The sequence below is a fragment of the Fundulus heteroclitus genome, chromosome 16 (assembly GCF_011125445.2).
Source record: "Fundulus heteroclitus isolate FHET01 chromosome 16, MU-UCD_Fhet_4.1, whole genome shotgun sequence".
Taxonomy (NCBI): Eukaryota; Metazoa; Chordata; class Actinopteri; order Cyprinodontiformes; family Fundulidae; genus Fundulus; species Fundulus heteroclitus.
In genome coordinates, this window is record NC_046376.1 from 13,390,778 (window position 1) to 13,405,780 (window position 15,003).

General features: G+C 41.7%; 1 protein-coding gene across 1 annotated transcript in view; it reads left to right on the forward strand.

Annotated features, from left to right (window-relative positions):
- Positions 1-11,745: 11,745 nt before the first annotated feature.
- The window catches only part of plekhh3 (pleckstrin homology, MyTH4 and FERM domain containing H3), a 47,734-nt gene continuing 44,476 nt past the window's right edge, over positions 11,746-15,003 (forward strand). Inside the window, exon 1 of the mRNA XM_012878749.3 lies at positions 11,746-12,378. Within this exon, the coding sequence (XP_012734203.1) occupies positions 12,244-12,378 (135 nt within the window). The 5' untranslated portion in view covers positions 11,746-12,243. The remainder of the gene's footprint in view (positions 12,379-15,003) is intronic.

Below are 15,003 nucleotides of genomic sequence, written 5' to 3' on the forward strand. Positions count from 1 at the left end.
AGCATTTAAGATACAATTAGGCCTAATGTTTAATTCAGAACACGTACCTGCACTTCTACTACAAAAGCTTTTTCTTTGTGCTTAGTCCCTAAGCACCAAAACACTAATTACTTTACTCAAAAGAACAGCTTTAAAGTAAAGCCGCGCCTCAACCCTCTTTCCACATATGCAGACAAGCAGTCATAAAGACACGTATACTTATATGTCGCCTCTCAAACTTGATTTTCGTTAAGCAGACATGCAACAGCAGCTCCACAAACAGCAACGCTCGCACACCTGCAGAAAGTTTGAACACCGACAACAGCTGTGGTCTTCTGGACATACATGACACCGAGACACTTTTGTCTTCTGATGTTTGAGTACCAACACATGGGAGTTGGGCGCCGCGGCCGGTGGCACCCTACACACGCGTAAACGTCACTGGATTGTGCTTTCCTCCCGCAGCAAATAAGCCACAGTTTAGTCTGCCTTGGACTTTGTTTGCCCGCTGTCTTCTCTCTTTTGTTGCCCTGCCTCGGGCTTTGTTTGAAGTGAGCTGCTGAGTCCAGCCCGGCGACAGTTGCAGCTGGGAGGACGATGAGTGAGGATGAAAAAGGGTTGTGCCAAGTCACAAAGTGCGACGGCGGTCTTGTCGGATAAACAGGAGGGTGTTAGTATCCGTTTTCACAACGCAATAGTGAAATTGTTGACTTGTATATTTTTATTTTTGTTTTTACAGTAGCGTTTGCAGTGCATGCAGCTCTGGAGTATCTGGCAGGGCATGCAAACTATGTCCTTCCTGGCTCTTTAACTGGAGCTCCTGTAAAGTAGCTTTGAAAGTGAGGTTCGAGAACAGTGTGTCCCCTCAAAGCTGGCCCCCCTCTCTACTTGCAGACTGCAGGTGGGGAGGGGAGGGGAGGTTTCAGGCATTTGATGAGCAGCTAATGGAGGGGATATCTAATTGTTCTGTGGTTATATGTTGTGAATTGCTTAAATCTTGAACGTTTGCCATCAGAGAACAGGAAATATGTATCTTATCTATTAGAATCAGACCCACTTCTGATTTCCTCAGTGAAAAAGGGGGAGAATGGGAGCTCATTAGTGGTGACCAGATAGGGTATTGTTCCTGATGATGGACCTTTAGTGAACAAGCCCAGTCACCGGCCAGGCCCAGGGGAACTTTGTGGTGTACAGTGGGTGTTTAGAGAATGAGGGGGAGGGGGTGGGGGGGGGGTGCAGAAATAAAATACAGCCCGACTCCTCCTCACACCGTCCACCCTCTCTTAATGTTGCTCTTGGAGGTCACAGCACCTAGCAACGGCCTGGATCAAGCCCTGAAAGAAACATGAGACAGCACATAGGCAGAAACACAGAGAGAGAGAGAGAGAGAGAGAGAGAGAGAGAGAGAGAGAGAGAGAGAGAGAGCAAGGGAAATGCATTTCTTATACAATAATAAACTTATTTTGCCAGACATCACTTAAAGCTATAGTTGGTAATCCTGTTCAGAAACACTTTCTGTTATACTGGGTGAAATGGTCCCTCCATCCCGAGAGTAGTTAATGCATTATGTATTCAGAAAAAGGAACGAAAAAAATCAGACCCCTGCAAGAGCTGCAAGATTGTAAAAACTCAACCAATCACTGCCATTTGGTCCGAATGGAAAGAACCAATCAGATGCCACCATGTCTCGTCCTGTCCACATCACCCTCTGTCCCTCCTCCTTCCTGCGAAGACAGATAACGTCTCCACTGTTGCTAGAAATATTAAGCACCCCTCTCCGCAGAGATACTGTGTTAGCAGGATAAGGAGAGAGAAGAGGAAAAGAACAAGTTTGCCTACATGTTAATGAGACATACAGTTTTTTGGTTGATTTCCAAAATGGCTTGACTCAGCAGTTGGCCGTCGCGATGTCCCTTAATAGTGCTAAGGAGCTATAAGAAATTTCACAATCCTTTGAGTGACATGACATATAAGCACAGCCCTCCTCACAGAAATGAACATCATTCCATCGCGTAATGACGTATGAGTTAAAGGCTTTGCTTAATCAGCACAACGGTCCAAAGCTCCTTTCCTCCCCACGATAGAGTTCTTATTGTTGGCCCCTTTAAAGGTGAAGGAACATAAGGTAGGACCAGAGTTAGGAGCCATAGTTAGTTAACAGAAAAATATGGCGGACAAGCAAGCTCTCCTTCTGGTGGAAGTTCAGAAATATAGACATCTTTATGATTCAGCCAATAAAGATTACAAATTGATCAGCAAATTGTAAACAAGTCCAGGACCGAAATTGCTGTCACTCTTGAAAGAAAGGAGGCTTTATAATATGTTTTTTCTTCTTCTAGGCGTAGTGTGGTGTAGTACATTTGAATCTCGCAAGTCTGGCACATACAACAACAGAGATACTTGATCGTTTCCCTTTTTTTAATCACTCTGGATTTCAAATCTTGATTCCCGGGTCGTCCAAAATCCACACATTTTCTGTACGATTGAGGTCTGGGGGACTGAAACCCCTGATGACCCTTTTTCAATTCTATGATAGAGTCCACTTTATATTTAAAATGTCCTAATAGTTCACAGACTTCATAATGCTATAACCCCAACAAGGTTTGCTAGGCCTTTGGAAGATAAACAGGCTCATGGCATAGCAGATCTTACACCATGCTTAACATAGCTAACAAGGTGCTTTTCATCAATTCATTCTTTGCTTCACATAAAACCTACTTGGATTGTTTGTTGCAGAAAAGCCAAACATTAGTGTAACTTAAAAAAAAATACAAAACTCCAGTTAAAGTATAAGACATCATACATGGTAGGACCAAAAAGCCTTTTTCTTGGCATGTCTCCCAGGTAACTAGAACTAGTTTGTGTAGATAGTGTAATGGTTGTAGAGGAGGCTTAGTGAACCCACAATGCCACTCTTTGCTGTAGTTCTCTACCAGTAAGTTTTGGGTTTTCTTTTATCTCTCTTCCTTATTGTGCGCAGTGGCAGGATAAGGTGAAAGAAACAAGCCTCTGTGTTGTTTCGTTTTTAGATTCCATGGAAACAGGAAGTGATGCACTGTTCACTAAGTATTTCCATATATTCTGATCAAATGAAAAAGCAAAACGACTAAAGCAAAAGCAATGTTTATGACACATTTACAGTATTTTGTGGGAACGGTACCCTTAGGAACCACGGACTTTTGTAAATAATAAATTCAATTAAATATTTTTTTAAAACCCGTGTTTACCCTCTTACTGAATAAACATTCAGAATTTGTGTGAGTTTATGATGCTGCGATAAAAGATCTAATTTGTAAAATGTTAAGCAGTGTCCCAATAAATGTGGAGCCTGCAGTTTATTTACATAATTCATTTGGTAAGAGGAATACACCAAATTTGCACTTCATGCGACAGTCTAAAACAAAACAAAAATCATAACACAATATTTTGCCTATTTTACATGTTAATCAAACTTGTCTTCGCCTTGGTTGATTTGAAAGGTTATGAACATAACTAATGTTTTTGGAAGAGTGGAAGTTCACAGGAACAATTTTTATTTCTGGTATTAATAGAAAGTAAAACACACATGAACGCAGGAACTCGGGTTTACTCAGGTGTTCTCTGAATTTGACTGAATTTAAGCAGCAGGCACCTTTTTTCTATATACAGTAATTACACTGTTTGCATTGGTAATCTCAGGAACCAATAGCAAGCCCACATCTGCACGTGGGTGCATAAAACGCATACCCTTATGCAGCATGGCCTTTCCGACACGGCCACCTCTCAGGAGACCTTCTTGGAGACCACTTCCACTTGCACTCAGTTCTGCGTTCTCAGCACTTGTTGCATATGTATATTATATGCATCTCAGCCAAAGCACACTTTTGCTCATTCCTGCATGTGTATGAAGAAGCAAAAGCAAACACAGACACTGCTAATCCACCACAGGTTCAGATTTTGGCAATATGTCATCAATTTTGCATTCAGTGTACTTTCACACAGTCAGCAGCCTAAAAATAGCTGAAGGACTCTGGCTCGCTGCCCGGCCTCTAACTGTCAATATGCTATCTTCCCTCTCGCTTCGACATTCAGTGTTTAACGTACACTAACGCAGCCAGAAACAGCACTAACCTGTAAGTTCATTATTTGGAAAGCCCTGGCGGTGTAAAATGTTAGGCCATTGGTATATCTGAGTAGATTGTTTTTAGCTGTTTAAACCAGAAGTAACAAGGGAACACTTATACCTTCTTGGAAAACAAATAGTTTCTGTTTTTTTGGCTTTGATGTCCAAATACCAGACAACATGAGGGCATTTCTCAGCTATTTATTTGCACAGCCAATTGTTGTGTCTATTCCAAGAGCTGTAGTCTCAGCTCCCCTGGCTGTTTATCAGCTCCCGTTAACTGTGCCTCTTTATCAATCCTATCTTTCCGTCTGCCTGATTCTGGTTTGAGAACTCCTCCTCACTTTGCTTTTGATGACGGTTAGAGATAGCGAGGGCTCTGGCACTGCATGCTCCTATTTTCATTTTATGCAGAGGAATGTTTGCTTCACAGATTCTCGGAGAGGCCAGACTGAGGTCCAGAGCTCTTTAACAAACGTCAACTACATTTATTACATTGTTAGTGGCATTTTGGGAAAATAATTTGAACTTTTTTTTTTTCTCTTTTAACTTTGAAGTTTGACGATGTCATAAGATGTTTTTTCACACTTGTGTTGAACAGCCCACTCAGAAAAAATTACCCTGCAGCTTGAGGCTTGAGGCCGTTCATTGCGCAGTTACCAGACTTATCTGAAATTCTGATCGATACGCTATCAGTTTCGACTCGCACGGTGTGATTGTGCTCACGGCTGATGCATCAAGAATAAAAAATATCACTCATTCTCTTAAAAACCTGAAAGACCGGGTTGCGACACATCTTTCATCCAGTTGCTCAAGCTCTGCAGGCAGTTTATGTATTGACAGAATGAGATAGTGCACTATAGTCTGGAGGGTGGAAGGTCAACCCTAATGTAGCTAACCCAGCAGGGGAAGCAGGCAATGCAAAGTAAAAAGTAAGAACTATAGCTCAAACTGTTCTTCCTCACTAAGACTGCCACTCACATGGTCATGTGTGGCACTGTCCCCCATGAACAGATGCACCCCAAGCCAAGATAACCAACACCTTTCTACTTCTGAGCTCAGGGTGAAATAAGAGGTGGAACGTACCCCAGAGGAGGCAGGCCTGAGTTACTGTAGATTATACAACGTGAAGAAATGAGAGCAAGTTCACATTTTATCACACTAAAACCACAAACCACAGATAAACGTCTGGATAAAAAACCTGACAAAACCTTTGAGATGTACTGACACTTCTTTTAATCTGACTGTTCTGGTTAAATCCAATTACAACCGATGGTTTTTGAATAGAGTCCACCTGTTTATAATGTCATTTCAGCTGCTCTACTGTTTCCAAGTTTAGGACGTCTCAGTTCATCATCCGAACATCGTAAGATTATGGCGACACAAGCACTTGTCAAAAAAAAAGCAGCCGAGAGGCCCATGGTAGCTTTGGAGGAGCTGCAGAGATTCACAGGATTTGAGTTGTCCTATCAGTCCTTCACACTTGACAAGACAACTATTAGATCTTTAAAGAAGAGGGGCAAGAAGAAGGTCGCAGTTGAAAAAATGCCGGAAGATGTTTTGTTTAAATTGCGCCCCTGGCTATGAGGGGAAGACAGTACCGAGTTGGAAGAAGCAGCTCTGGTCAGGTGAGACCAGAATTAAACATTTGACCTGCATGCAAAGCAGAAAACTACCAGTCTGCGTAATGCTGAAAACAACATCCCCATGGTGAAACACGATGAGGCTGCCGGGATGCTTTTCTTTAGCAAGAGCAGGAAAGCTAGTCAGAGTTAGTGGGACGATGGATGGAGCTAAATACAGGGCAATATTAGAAGGAAATCTGTCAGAGGCTGGAAAAAGTGTGACACTGAGCATGAGGTCATCAGAGTCACAGCTGGTCATCTATGATCAATGCATATCCATGTTAGAATGGCCTAGTCAAATTTTAGACCTAAATCCAGAAAGGCATACGCAACAAGAGTTGATTTTAAAATGGCCATTTCTTGGATCCTCTCCATCAAATCTGACTGAGCTTAAGTGAATGTGCAAATTATTTGATCTCTGGATGTGCAAAGCTGGAAGAGACATACCTGCAAATAGGGCTGGGTATCATCTAGGATGAGCCAATTCGATACGATTCTCAATACATAGCTCAGCTTGATTTGATTTGACTCCACTATCGATATTTATTACTTTCAAATTGATGCTCAAAGTCATTCAATCAACAAAACCAGCCAAATATCATATTTATGTTGAATTTATTGATTTTACGTCATCTCATTTTAGGGACAAAGGTGCTTCTAAGATCCTGTTGGCCATTACGCAAATTTCCTCTCACTTGCACTTCCTCGCTGTGAATAGCAATGGCGCCCCCTAGGGGTTGGGAGGTATATTGATACTGAAAGCCAGAATAGCGATATTAAATCATATTTAAAAACATCAATATTAATCTTTGTATCAATCTTTATGCAAAGCCCTACCTGCAAATGACTTGCAGTTCTAACTGCAGCAACAGATGATCCTGTAAGTATTGAATTGAGGATGTTGAACACATACTTCATGCTGGTCGGCATAAAATCCCAATGAAATACATTGAAGTTTGTGGTTTTAACTGGAAAAAAAACATAAGGAGGTCATTGAAATAACATTTTGGTTCATTTTAATTTCTATGAAAGCTGTTATTTTATCCCAATCTCCTTTCTGTCACAAACAATCCTCCTGCGCAGCTGGACGTTTTACAACGAAACTCTCAGGTTAAGTGGTGTTGTAGTTAAAGAGCTTCACGGCAACCATATCCCATTACATTGGCCCATAACCCTCCTCTGTTTAGAAAGCTACAGCCAAAACCTTGGTTTTGGCTATAATGTCCTCGCTTGCAAAGAGAAGTGAAAATGCTAAAACAGAGGAACTTTCTTCACTTTCTCATTGAATGTGCAAGACATTAGAAGCAGAAAATTAATCTGCACTCTTAAGATCAGTCATTACCAAAAAAAGGAATGTCAACCATCAAAATAGATCGCTTTCTTGTATATTTTGCAAAAGATCTATAAAAACCTAAAACATTCACCTGGCAGACTTTTTATGTCTCAAATTGGAAGGGATCTTTATACCAACTTTGAATTATTTCATAAAAGACAGTTTAAAGTGCTTGCTTCATCTAAAATACCCCCTGCCTATTGACTCAGAGGTGATTGGTACCTCCACATTTTTGGAACTGCAGTGGAAATAAAAATGACACCCAGATTTGTGTGTTTATGTGTTGGTCACCTGAAAAAGCAAATTTTATGTTACCACCAAAAAAATCCTTTCTGATATTCATTATGTCTAGAAACAGTACATAATTTATACATTTTTATTGTGGAAGGGACCAGGTGCTGAGTTTGTAGAATTTTTAAATGGACAATTGCAGGTTTATGATTTAACCTCGATCATAGTACTGAAGAAATGAACTTTCTTGACATAAAAGTAACAAATATAGAGAAAAACATCCGGTTTCATCATATCCACTGCAAAAAAAAGTTTACCCAAGACAGCTCAAATGTGCGACATTCCAGAGCAATACAATCAGAGCAAAGAGGAGATGTTAGAAGAATTCAAAGAAAGAAATGACAAAAACTGGCTAAGATCTGGGGAAAATGAGGTGGATCCAGTAAGCAGGAATTTTTATTTAGAAAATAAGAAACCTCTGAAACCTGAATAAACCCTTTTTTGCACAACCTTTACACCAAAACCAAGTAAAATTAAAGAAATTGTTTTAAAAAATATTGGCACATTCTTCAGCAACCCAAACTTACAAGGGTTTTTTGAAGAACCCCCGGTGATAACATCATGCATAGTGTTGTTAGAGCTTTTCGGAACCCTAAAACCACAGTAAAACAATGCAAACCCCTAACTCATAAGGTAATGTGAAAGTCTTGCATGAATTGTCGTCCATTAAACACCTGTTTAAAAATGAATAATGTAAAAGGCTTTTTTACCCGCAAAACTAAAACATTTCGTCTACATTACACAACACCGTGCCCAAGTTTGAAGCAGTTATGCTTCTTTGGACTCATATTCAACCAGTCAGTAAGCACTTCCCTTTGAATGCTGATTGGTCAGTCTGTGCATGTGTGAATTTGTGATCGGTTCAATTGTATTTTCTTTTTTCTGTACATGTTTTATTTCATTTCGACAGAAACTGTTGGGTGATTTGTAATTACCAGCTGTGTTGGTCAGCTAATAAAGCTGATTCCTGGTACTTCAGCCGTGGCTGGAGTCTTCCCCCTCACCAAACCACCAAAAGTAATCCAGTAATCGTTCCTCTTTTGTTTACAGCCCAGACTTCTCATCCCTTTCCGCTGACAGCAATTTTGACCAACATGGCTGTACGCAACTGGGATGTGGGCTGCAGTGAAACACAATCCCGGAGACAGAAACTCAAACAGGATTCTGCCCTGTGTCTGATCAAAGTGACGTGCACCGTTTGGTTTTACTATTCATGTCTCTTTGCAAACCCCACAATCCTATATCAAAACGCTGTGTTGCTAGGGAAAGGTGGGCAGAATGTTGAGTTTGAGGACGGTTTGTGCTCAAACAATCCCAACACAACTCTTTCCTCGCATTTAAAACAAAATTCAAACACATTTTAAAGCTCTGCCTTGTCTGTTTTTTTTTTTTTTTTTTTCATTTCTAGCTATAACGTCTTGCTCTCCTTCTGTCCAGAGGCTCGCAGCCAACCTGCAATCTGGGGTCCCAATCAGAGCCTCTACTCATGGCTGCCTCACACAGACCAGCGTATCAGGTTGTCTTGCGTGCATGAATGTGTGTGTGTGTGTGTGTGTGCGTCTGTGTGTTTGCTAATCGGGAATCATGTGTCATCTCCTGGAAAGAGAAAAAGAAGGACTGTGGAAGGTGAGAAGGAAGACAATGAAAGAGACGAGAGTTCTGAGAGGAAAACTAAAATCCAGATGTTTCTCCATTCAGGTTCCTTATATGCCAGAAATCATTTGAAAAAGAAACAAATCCTGTGAGACAAGACTATACTGATGTCTGAGGATTTAATGTACGGCATATACTTTTGGTGTTTCCACCATCTTCTGTTGTTTTAGGGACTATAAATAAATTAAATAAAAAGACAGGGCTTTTTTTTTTTTTTTAGCAAACCGAGGGAATGAGCTCTAAAAATAAAATAGATTGTTCCTCCAGGTCTGCGGGAGCAGGGGCCCCGTGTGTATTGTTTTGGGATATGGTGGGAGGACAGGGAGGATCTGGGCTGGAGGGAGATTCTACGGAGACAGTAATCAGCTGCTGTACTCTAAACAGGACCACGTTGAAAAAAATATCTCTGGTAACCTTTCCTGCAAAAAAACGTCATTTACAGAATATCAAAAAAAAAGAAGAAAGCATAACATTCCAATAAAAGTCAGTTCAGACAATGTCTTTTGTTAAAGCACACAATTGTGACTCGTGTCTGGGTGAAATGTGGCATTAATCGTCTTTATCGTCTGAACAGCCACAGTAAATCTAAGGGTAGTCATTAAGCTGCAGAACGTGTGCCAGCAACTGAGAGGGCTTCCTGTTGAGGAATGAGTGAAAGCCAGCTGACTGAGAAGTGTGAAACCGTCTGCGTAGAGCAGAGAGGGGGGGGGGAAATGAAGGGATATTATGGGAGGGTGAAGCCTGAGTGCTGCCGGGCTAAATAAGACATGTGTCTGGAGTTAAGGCCGGCCCACCTTCCTCCTACAGCTGGGTCTGTGTGAACTATTAAGTCAATGCATCACTGAAACTCCGTCTAGATTGCTCCAGTAGCAGATAAAATCAAGTAATGACCTATTTTTTTTTCTTTCTGTAGCGCAAGTGGTTATTTCATTCAGATTTCTATTAGTTTTAAGCGTGGCCATCTAAACGGAGAGGTACCCAGATGGATATGACACCAACCATCAACTACAGCATCCCCCAGCCTGTGCCGTGAACCCCCTGCAAGTGGTCCAAAAAGTGGCGGAGCGTCTGGTCTTCATTCACCCTAAAAGAGCACGCGTCACCCCTCTGTCCATTGAGCTCCACTGGCCACCCTTAGCTGCCCGCATAAAATTCAAGTCAAATCACCTAGAAGGTGCTTAATAGAATGGCTCCCATCTATTTCAAAGCTCTGGCAAAGGCTCACGTCACGACTCAGTTAAGAGATTGACAACTACCGGTGCCCACAACACGGTCAAGGCTCTTCATGTGTCGGAGCACGGTGGTACAATGACCTACAACGGTTACCAGAACAGGGACTGCATCCTTTTCTATCTTCAGGAAACTCTTGAGGACAAAGCTCTTCCGAGAGGCTCTCCAACCCTGGCACCTTCTTTTTCACCCCCCGCTGCACGCTTAGTGCACTTCCCTCTACGCCTGCACTCTATTTCTACACCGTCACCTCAGACCGGGCTTGACTAGTGCTCTGGCCTTATTGTTAACTTTAATATTAACGGCATTTGCTAAATCCTTGTGTGTACCTCGCTGTGGATAAAAGAGGCGGCTGCCAAAAAACAAAAACAAACCTGAACATAACGTTATGAGAGCGCACTAAATGGAACTATGGTTTTGCAAAACCATCATGTTCTACTTGGAATGACAAGAAGCTTGTTCTTTAGGCAATAAATTCAGTACGTATGAAGAGATGTCTTATTTTTATGTGACTGAAGTACCCTTCTATTTAGCTTTTCTTTAAAAACTGTAAACAGAAGCAATGCAAATTAAATGGGGAGAAATCAATAACACTGGTTGTGGGTGGATAAATCAGACAGAGAGTGAACGTTTTGTTCATTTAGTTGGTGCATTGGAAGAAGGAAACTGGGCAGCCAAAAGGATTCCGAGTTGGTTTGACAAGGGCCAAACTGGGATGGCTCCATGAGTGAGTCGGATCATCTCCAAATCTTCAGCCTTTGTAGGATGTTCCCACTACACAGTGATCAGTATCTACCTCCAAATCCCACAGATCTCAACCCAATAAAGCATCTGTGAGATGTACTTGGCAACAAATCCCAGGTGTGGAGTTCCCAGCTTACATTTAAGAGCACTTGGCTCAGCGGTGACCATCTTGGTAGCAAATAAATAAATAAATACAGTGTAAGATATGCGGTCATGCATGTTATGGTTGACCTGTGTACTTGATGCAATTAGGTACATGGTAAGGACAAATGATGAGACAGAGTGAAATAAATTACAGTAAAAAATAAATGCTTTGAATGAGCGCGTTTGAGGAAGTGTGTTTTTAAAGATTAGAAAAAGTTGGAAAAATAACGTTTTTTTTACACAATATCAAGTAATTTAGATCTGAATCATATAAAATAAAAACAGTGTTCAAACAAAATACTGATTTAAAAAAAAAATTACTTCAAGCATTTCAATTATAGTCTAACTTCATCTGAATTATAAAATGAAGAATTGTAGGAGCAGATTTAAGCACGGCTGCTATCGCTAGACATTAAGAAAAGCACAAGCTCTGTGTAAATACTGCAGCGCAGTGACAGCGAGGGAAAAAAAATCACTTTGTCAGAAAAAAAAAATGTTCCTGATGACGCTTCCTGGGTTGTTGGGGGGGGCGTGGTAGTGGGCGTGGTTTTGCGGGGAGTGTCTCTGCACAGCCAGTCGCGCGGCTCAGCTGAGGTCAATGGGCGGGGCTTATGTCTCCACACCATCCTGACCCAGCTGCTGCACGCTTTTGTTCAAACTCTGAAGTCAGCCTGTGTGTGGAGCAGAGGAACACATTCACCAGACTGAACTGATGTGCGTAGAAGATGCTAAGGAAGACGTCGTAGTTTAAATTTACAGCAGCAGCAGCGGCGGAGGAGGATATTAATCTGGCTTTCCTTTTTGTTTCGCTTCGGATTTATGAAGTTTTTTTTAAAGAGTCGCCTTGGATAAAGCAGCTGGAAAGAAGGTGGAAGGCTTCCCATGAATCACTTCCCTGTTGGACTATGACTGCTAAAATATACGGACTCTAAATATATATATGTTTTTACATTTTTATTAGTTGGATTTTGCTAACCAAGAAGGGGGAGGACAGGCTTATATGCTTCCCCTCGCCTTCATCCCTGGATCTCTATGGGGAGCGCACGCCGCCAGCTCTCACGCAACCTCTGGAGTCACTTGCGGCGTGAACGTTGAATCCACCGACCTGGAGAGCAGAAAACGACACGCTTAACCGCATTTGAATGCCTGTGCCAGGAGTTAGCTGGTTTTTGTGCTGCAGGCAGGACTTCAGTTTGCTGGGACGGAACTATGGGGAGAAAGAGGAGGAAGAGTGCTTTGAGTTGCGCAACAAGGAGGACTTGGCTCCCAATGGACGGGTAAAAAAAAAAAAAAAAAAAAAAATCTCCACTGGCTCTATTTTGATACTTCATGTGCATGAATGTTGACAAAATGTCAGATTTTTTTGCTCTTAGTTTGCTCTAACACACTTTTTTTTAATTGCTTTTTGTTAGTAGAACTTGTGGGATATCATATTATTAGGGATGTTGTTGGCACAAGTTCCAAAACTCTTATCCAACTTAAATTATATAAAATCGTTAATGCATTTTAAGATTAAGGAGACAATGTTTTGCTGGAGCTTTTTTGCTGTGAATGCTTCGGATCAGTGGGTTTTTGGGGTATAATGTACAAAGGATTGGGCGATTACAGTAAGTTATGATCTCAGAACTGACAAAAGTTTCTGTCACACTATTCCTGTGTTCTGAAGTGCTTTTCAGATGATGCTAGGAAACAAAAATAAAGTATTGTGCTTACAGTAACAGTGCTCCCCCCGCCCCCACCTATTTGCTGTGCTAGCTGTTCTGCTAGTGGTTAAAAAAAGGGGGGGGGGGACCTTTTCCTCACTTTCAAAGACAAATTTGGCTGTTGGGGAACTCTTTCGCATTTCATGGATGCACTGCACTAAGAAAACGTGCTTTGTAATTTTTATTGTTTATCATTGGGATCAAACTAGAGATTAGATTGGGATGTTGCACGCATCGGTAAAGCAGTGTTCACTGCAATTTGATAGGTTTGTCAGTTCTAGTGCGGAAGCTACAGAGGTGCCACTGATCGCTTGAAGGCAACAGGTTCAAAATTGCACTTGGCAAGCACCATTAGGATGTTTATTGAGAAGCTGACTGCAGGTTTGCCAAGATCAGTTAGCCTGACTGACAAGCAGTTGGTACCAGCCTGTTGTACTCGTATTATTTTTCTAACAAAGGAAACGGCGAGAAACGGAGAGGTTCTGTGCAATAGGAATGTGAAAACCACAGTATTTATGCGGTCTTTTTTTTTTTACTACGCTTATTTTTCAGCATCAAAGTGATCTTAGATAAATGTTTGCGTTAATACTTTGGCAGCAGTAGGAATAAGTGCAGCATTTCTGTCTGCAATATAAGCAATGAGATCATGTTAGTTTTTTGTCAGGACTGCATAAAATTGGGAAAATTACGAATGCAATATTGACTGCGATAAATGCATATTCTTACCATACTTCTCACCACGATGACTCCACCAGTGGGGTTGAGATTATCTTGGTCGCAAAAGATTTAACGTCACATGATGTGGGCGCAATGAACGTACATGCAAAAGGCCATGTATATTATTGCCTGGTGGAGCATATGATATAATGAAATATAGCAGTCTTCCAAGTATTGCATCAAACTAGTCCTTTGTGTCTGCAAGATCGTACAAGGTTATATTGTGATGGTTGCAATTTTTACAACACAAATTTTTGTTTTGCTTTTCTTTCTTTTTTTATTCCAAACTGGTAAACTGCGTTATTTTTACTCAAGGTGACCATATACCTTTTTTAAAATCTCACTCAAACCCCAAGTTTTACAAGTAGATGAAGAGTGAGCATGCTTTCTACTGCACCGAGCCATTCAATGTGACAATGTTGCTGTTGGTCATGTTGCTCAGACATGACAGTATAGAGGTTTAATTGCACGTTGGGTGTTCAATTTATGGTAATAGTCAGTTCTCCCTCCGTGTGCAGCCTTTATTATTTCGCGTCGGAGCAAAAAATAACACGCTGCTGGCGGCCGCTCGGCTTGACGTTCACGTTTGCACGGCCTCTGAGGCTTGTGCAACATTGAGCAATCCCACTCGCACACGCTCTGATGCAAGCTATAAAACTCGGCGAGTTGAACTGAGCTTGTGTGCTCGGGCCTCCGTCCGCTCGGTTGCAGGGAAAACTACGGCCTTGTCTCCTCTCTGTAATGCTAGTCATCTGATCAGGCACAGAGAGTTCAGCATTGTCCGCCCACTTGTGAGGGGCATTGTTGCCTCGCAGTGAGGTTGGCTCTTTCTGTATGTATCTCTTTATGTACAGGGCCCTTAGGAAAACCCTCCCTCAAAGTATTCGTCAGGATTTTGTGGTTTCTCACTTATTTTCACTGTGTGCTTCCCATTTCTCAGTGTCGCTGCAAGATAAATCAGTAATATAAATCTATATTTAGTCATACTATGGGCTCACGCTTAGCGTTCGGTTCTGCGATGAGGCCTCAATAGCGCTTTGATTCGCAACTTGCATATCCGGCTTTTCTGTTTATTGGCCTCTTTGTGCGCTTGCAGCCAACCAGCACGGCGCTATAGATATTTGCATGAAAACGTTTGGGGGCAGATAAGTTTACACAGTTATTGGCTCAACAGAAGTCTTAACTGCACAAGCAACCCCCTAGATAAGAGCAACATCTGCTGCTTGGTGAGGTGTTGGTGTGAAACCCACCTTCCATTCCTTTTAGCATGCCATCTGGCTAGCCCTTGGTGGCCGGAGGAACCCCGGTGGTGCCCCATATCTGGAATCAACACCACACTCTTGCAGCGTGTCTCAGTAGAGATAACCTCCTAAACTGATGTTAACAGATACTTTCGCTTTAATTTTTCCAGATCTCTCATTAAAATGCAACCTCAGCTCCTCACGAAAGTATCAGTTTAGTGTTTGTTGCACTGCGGATTGG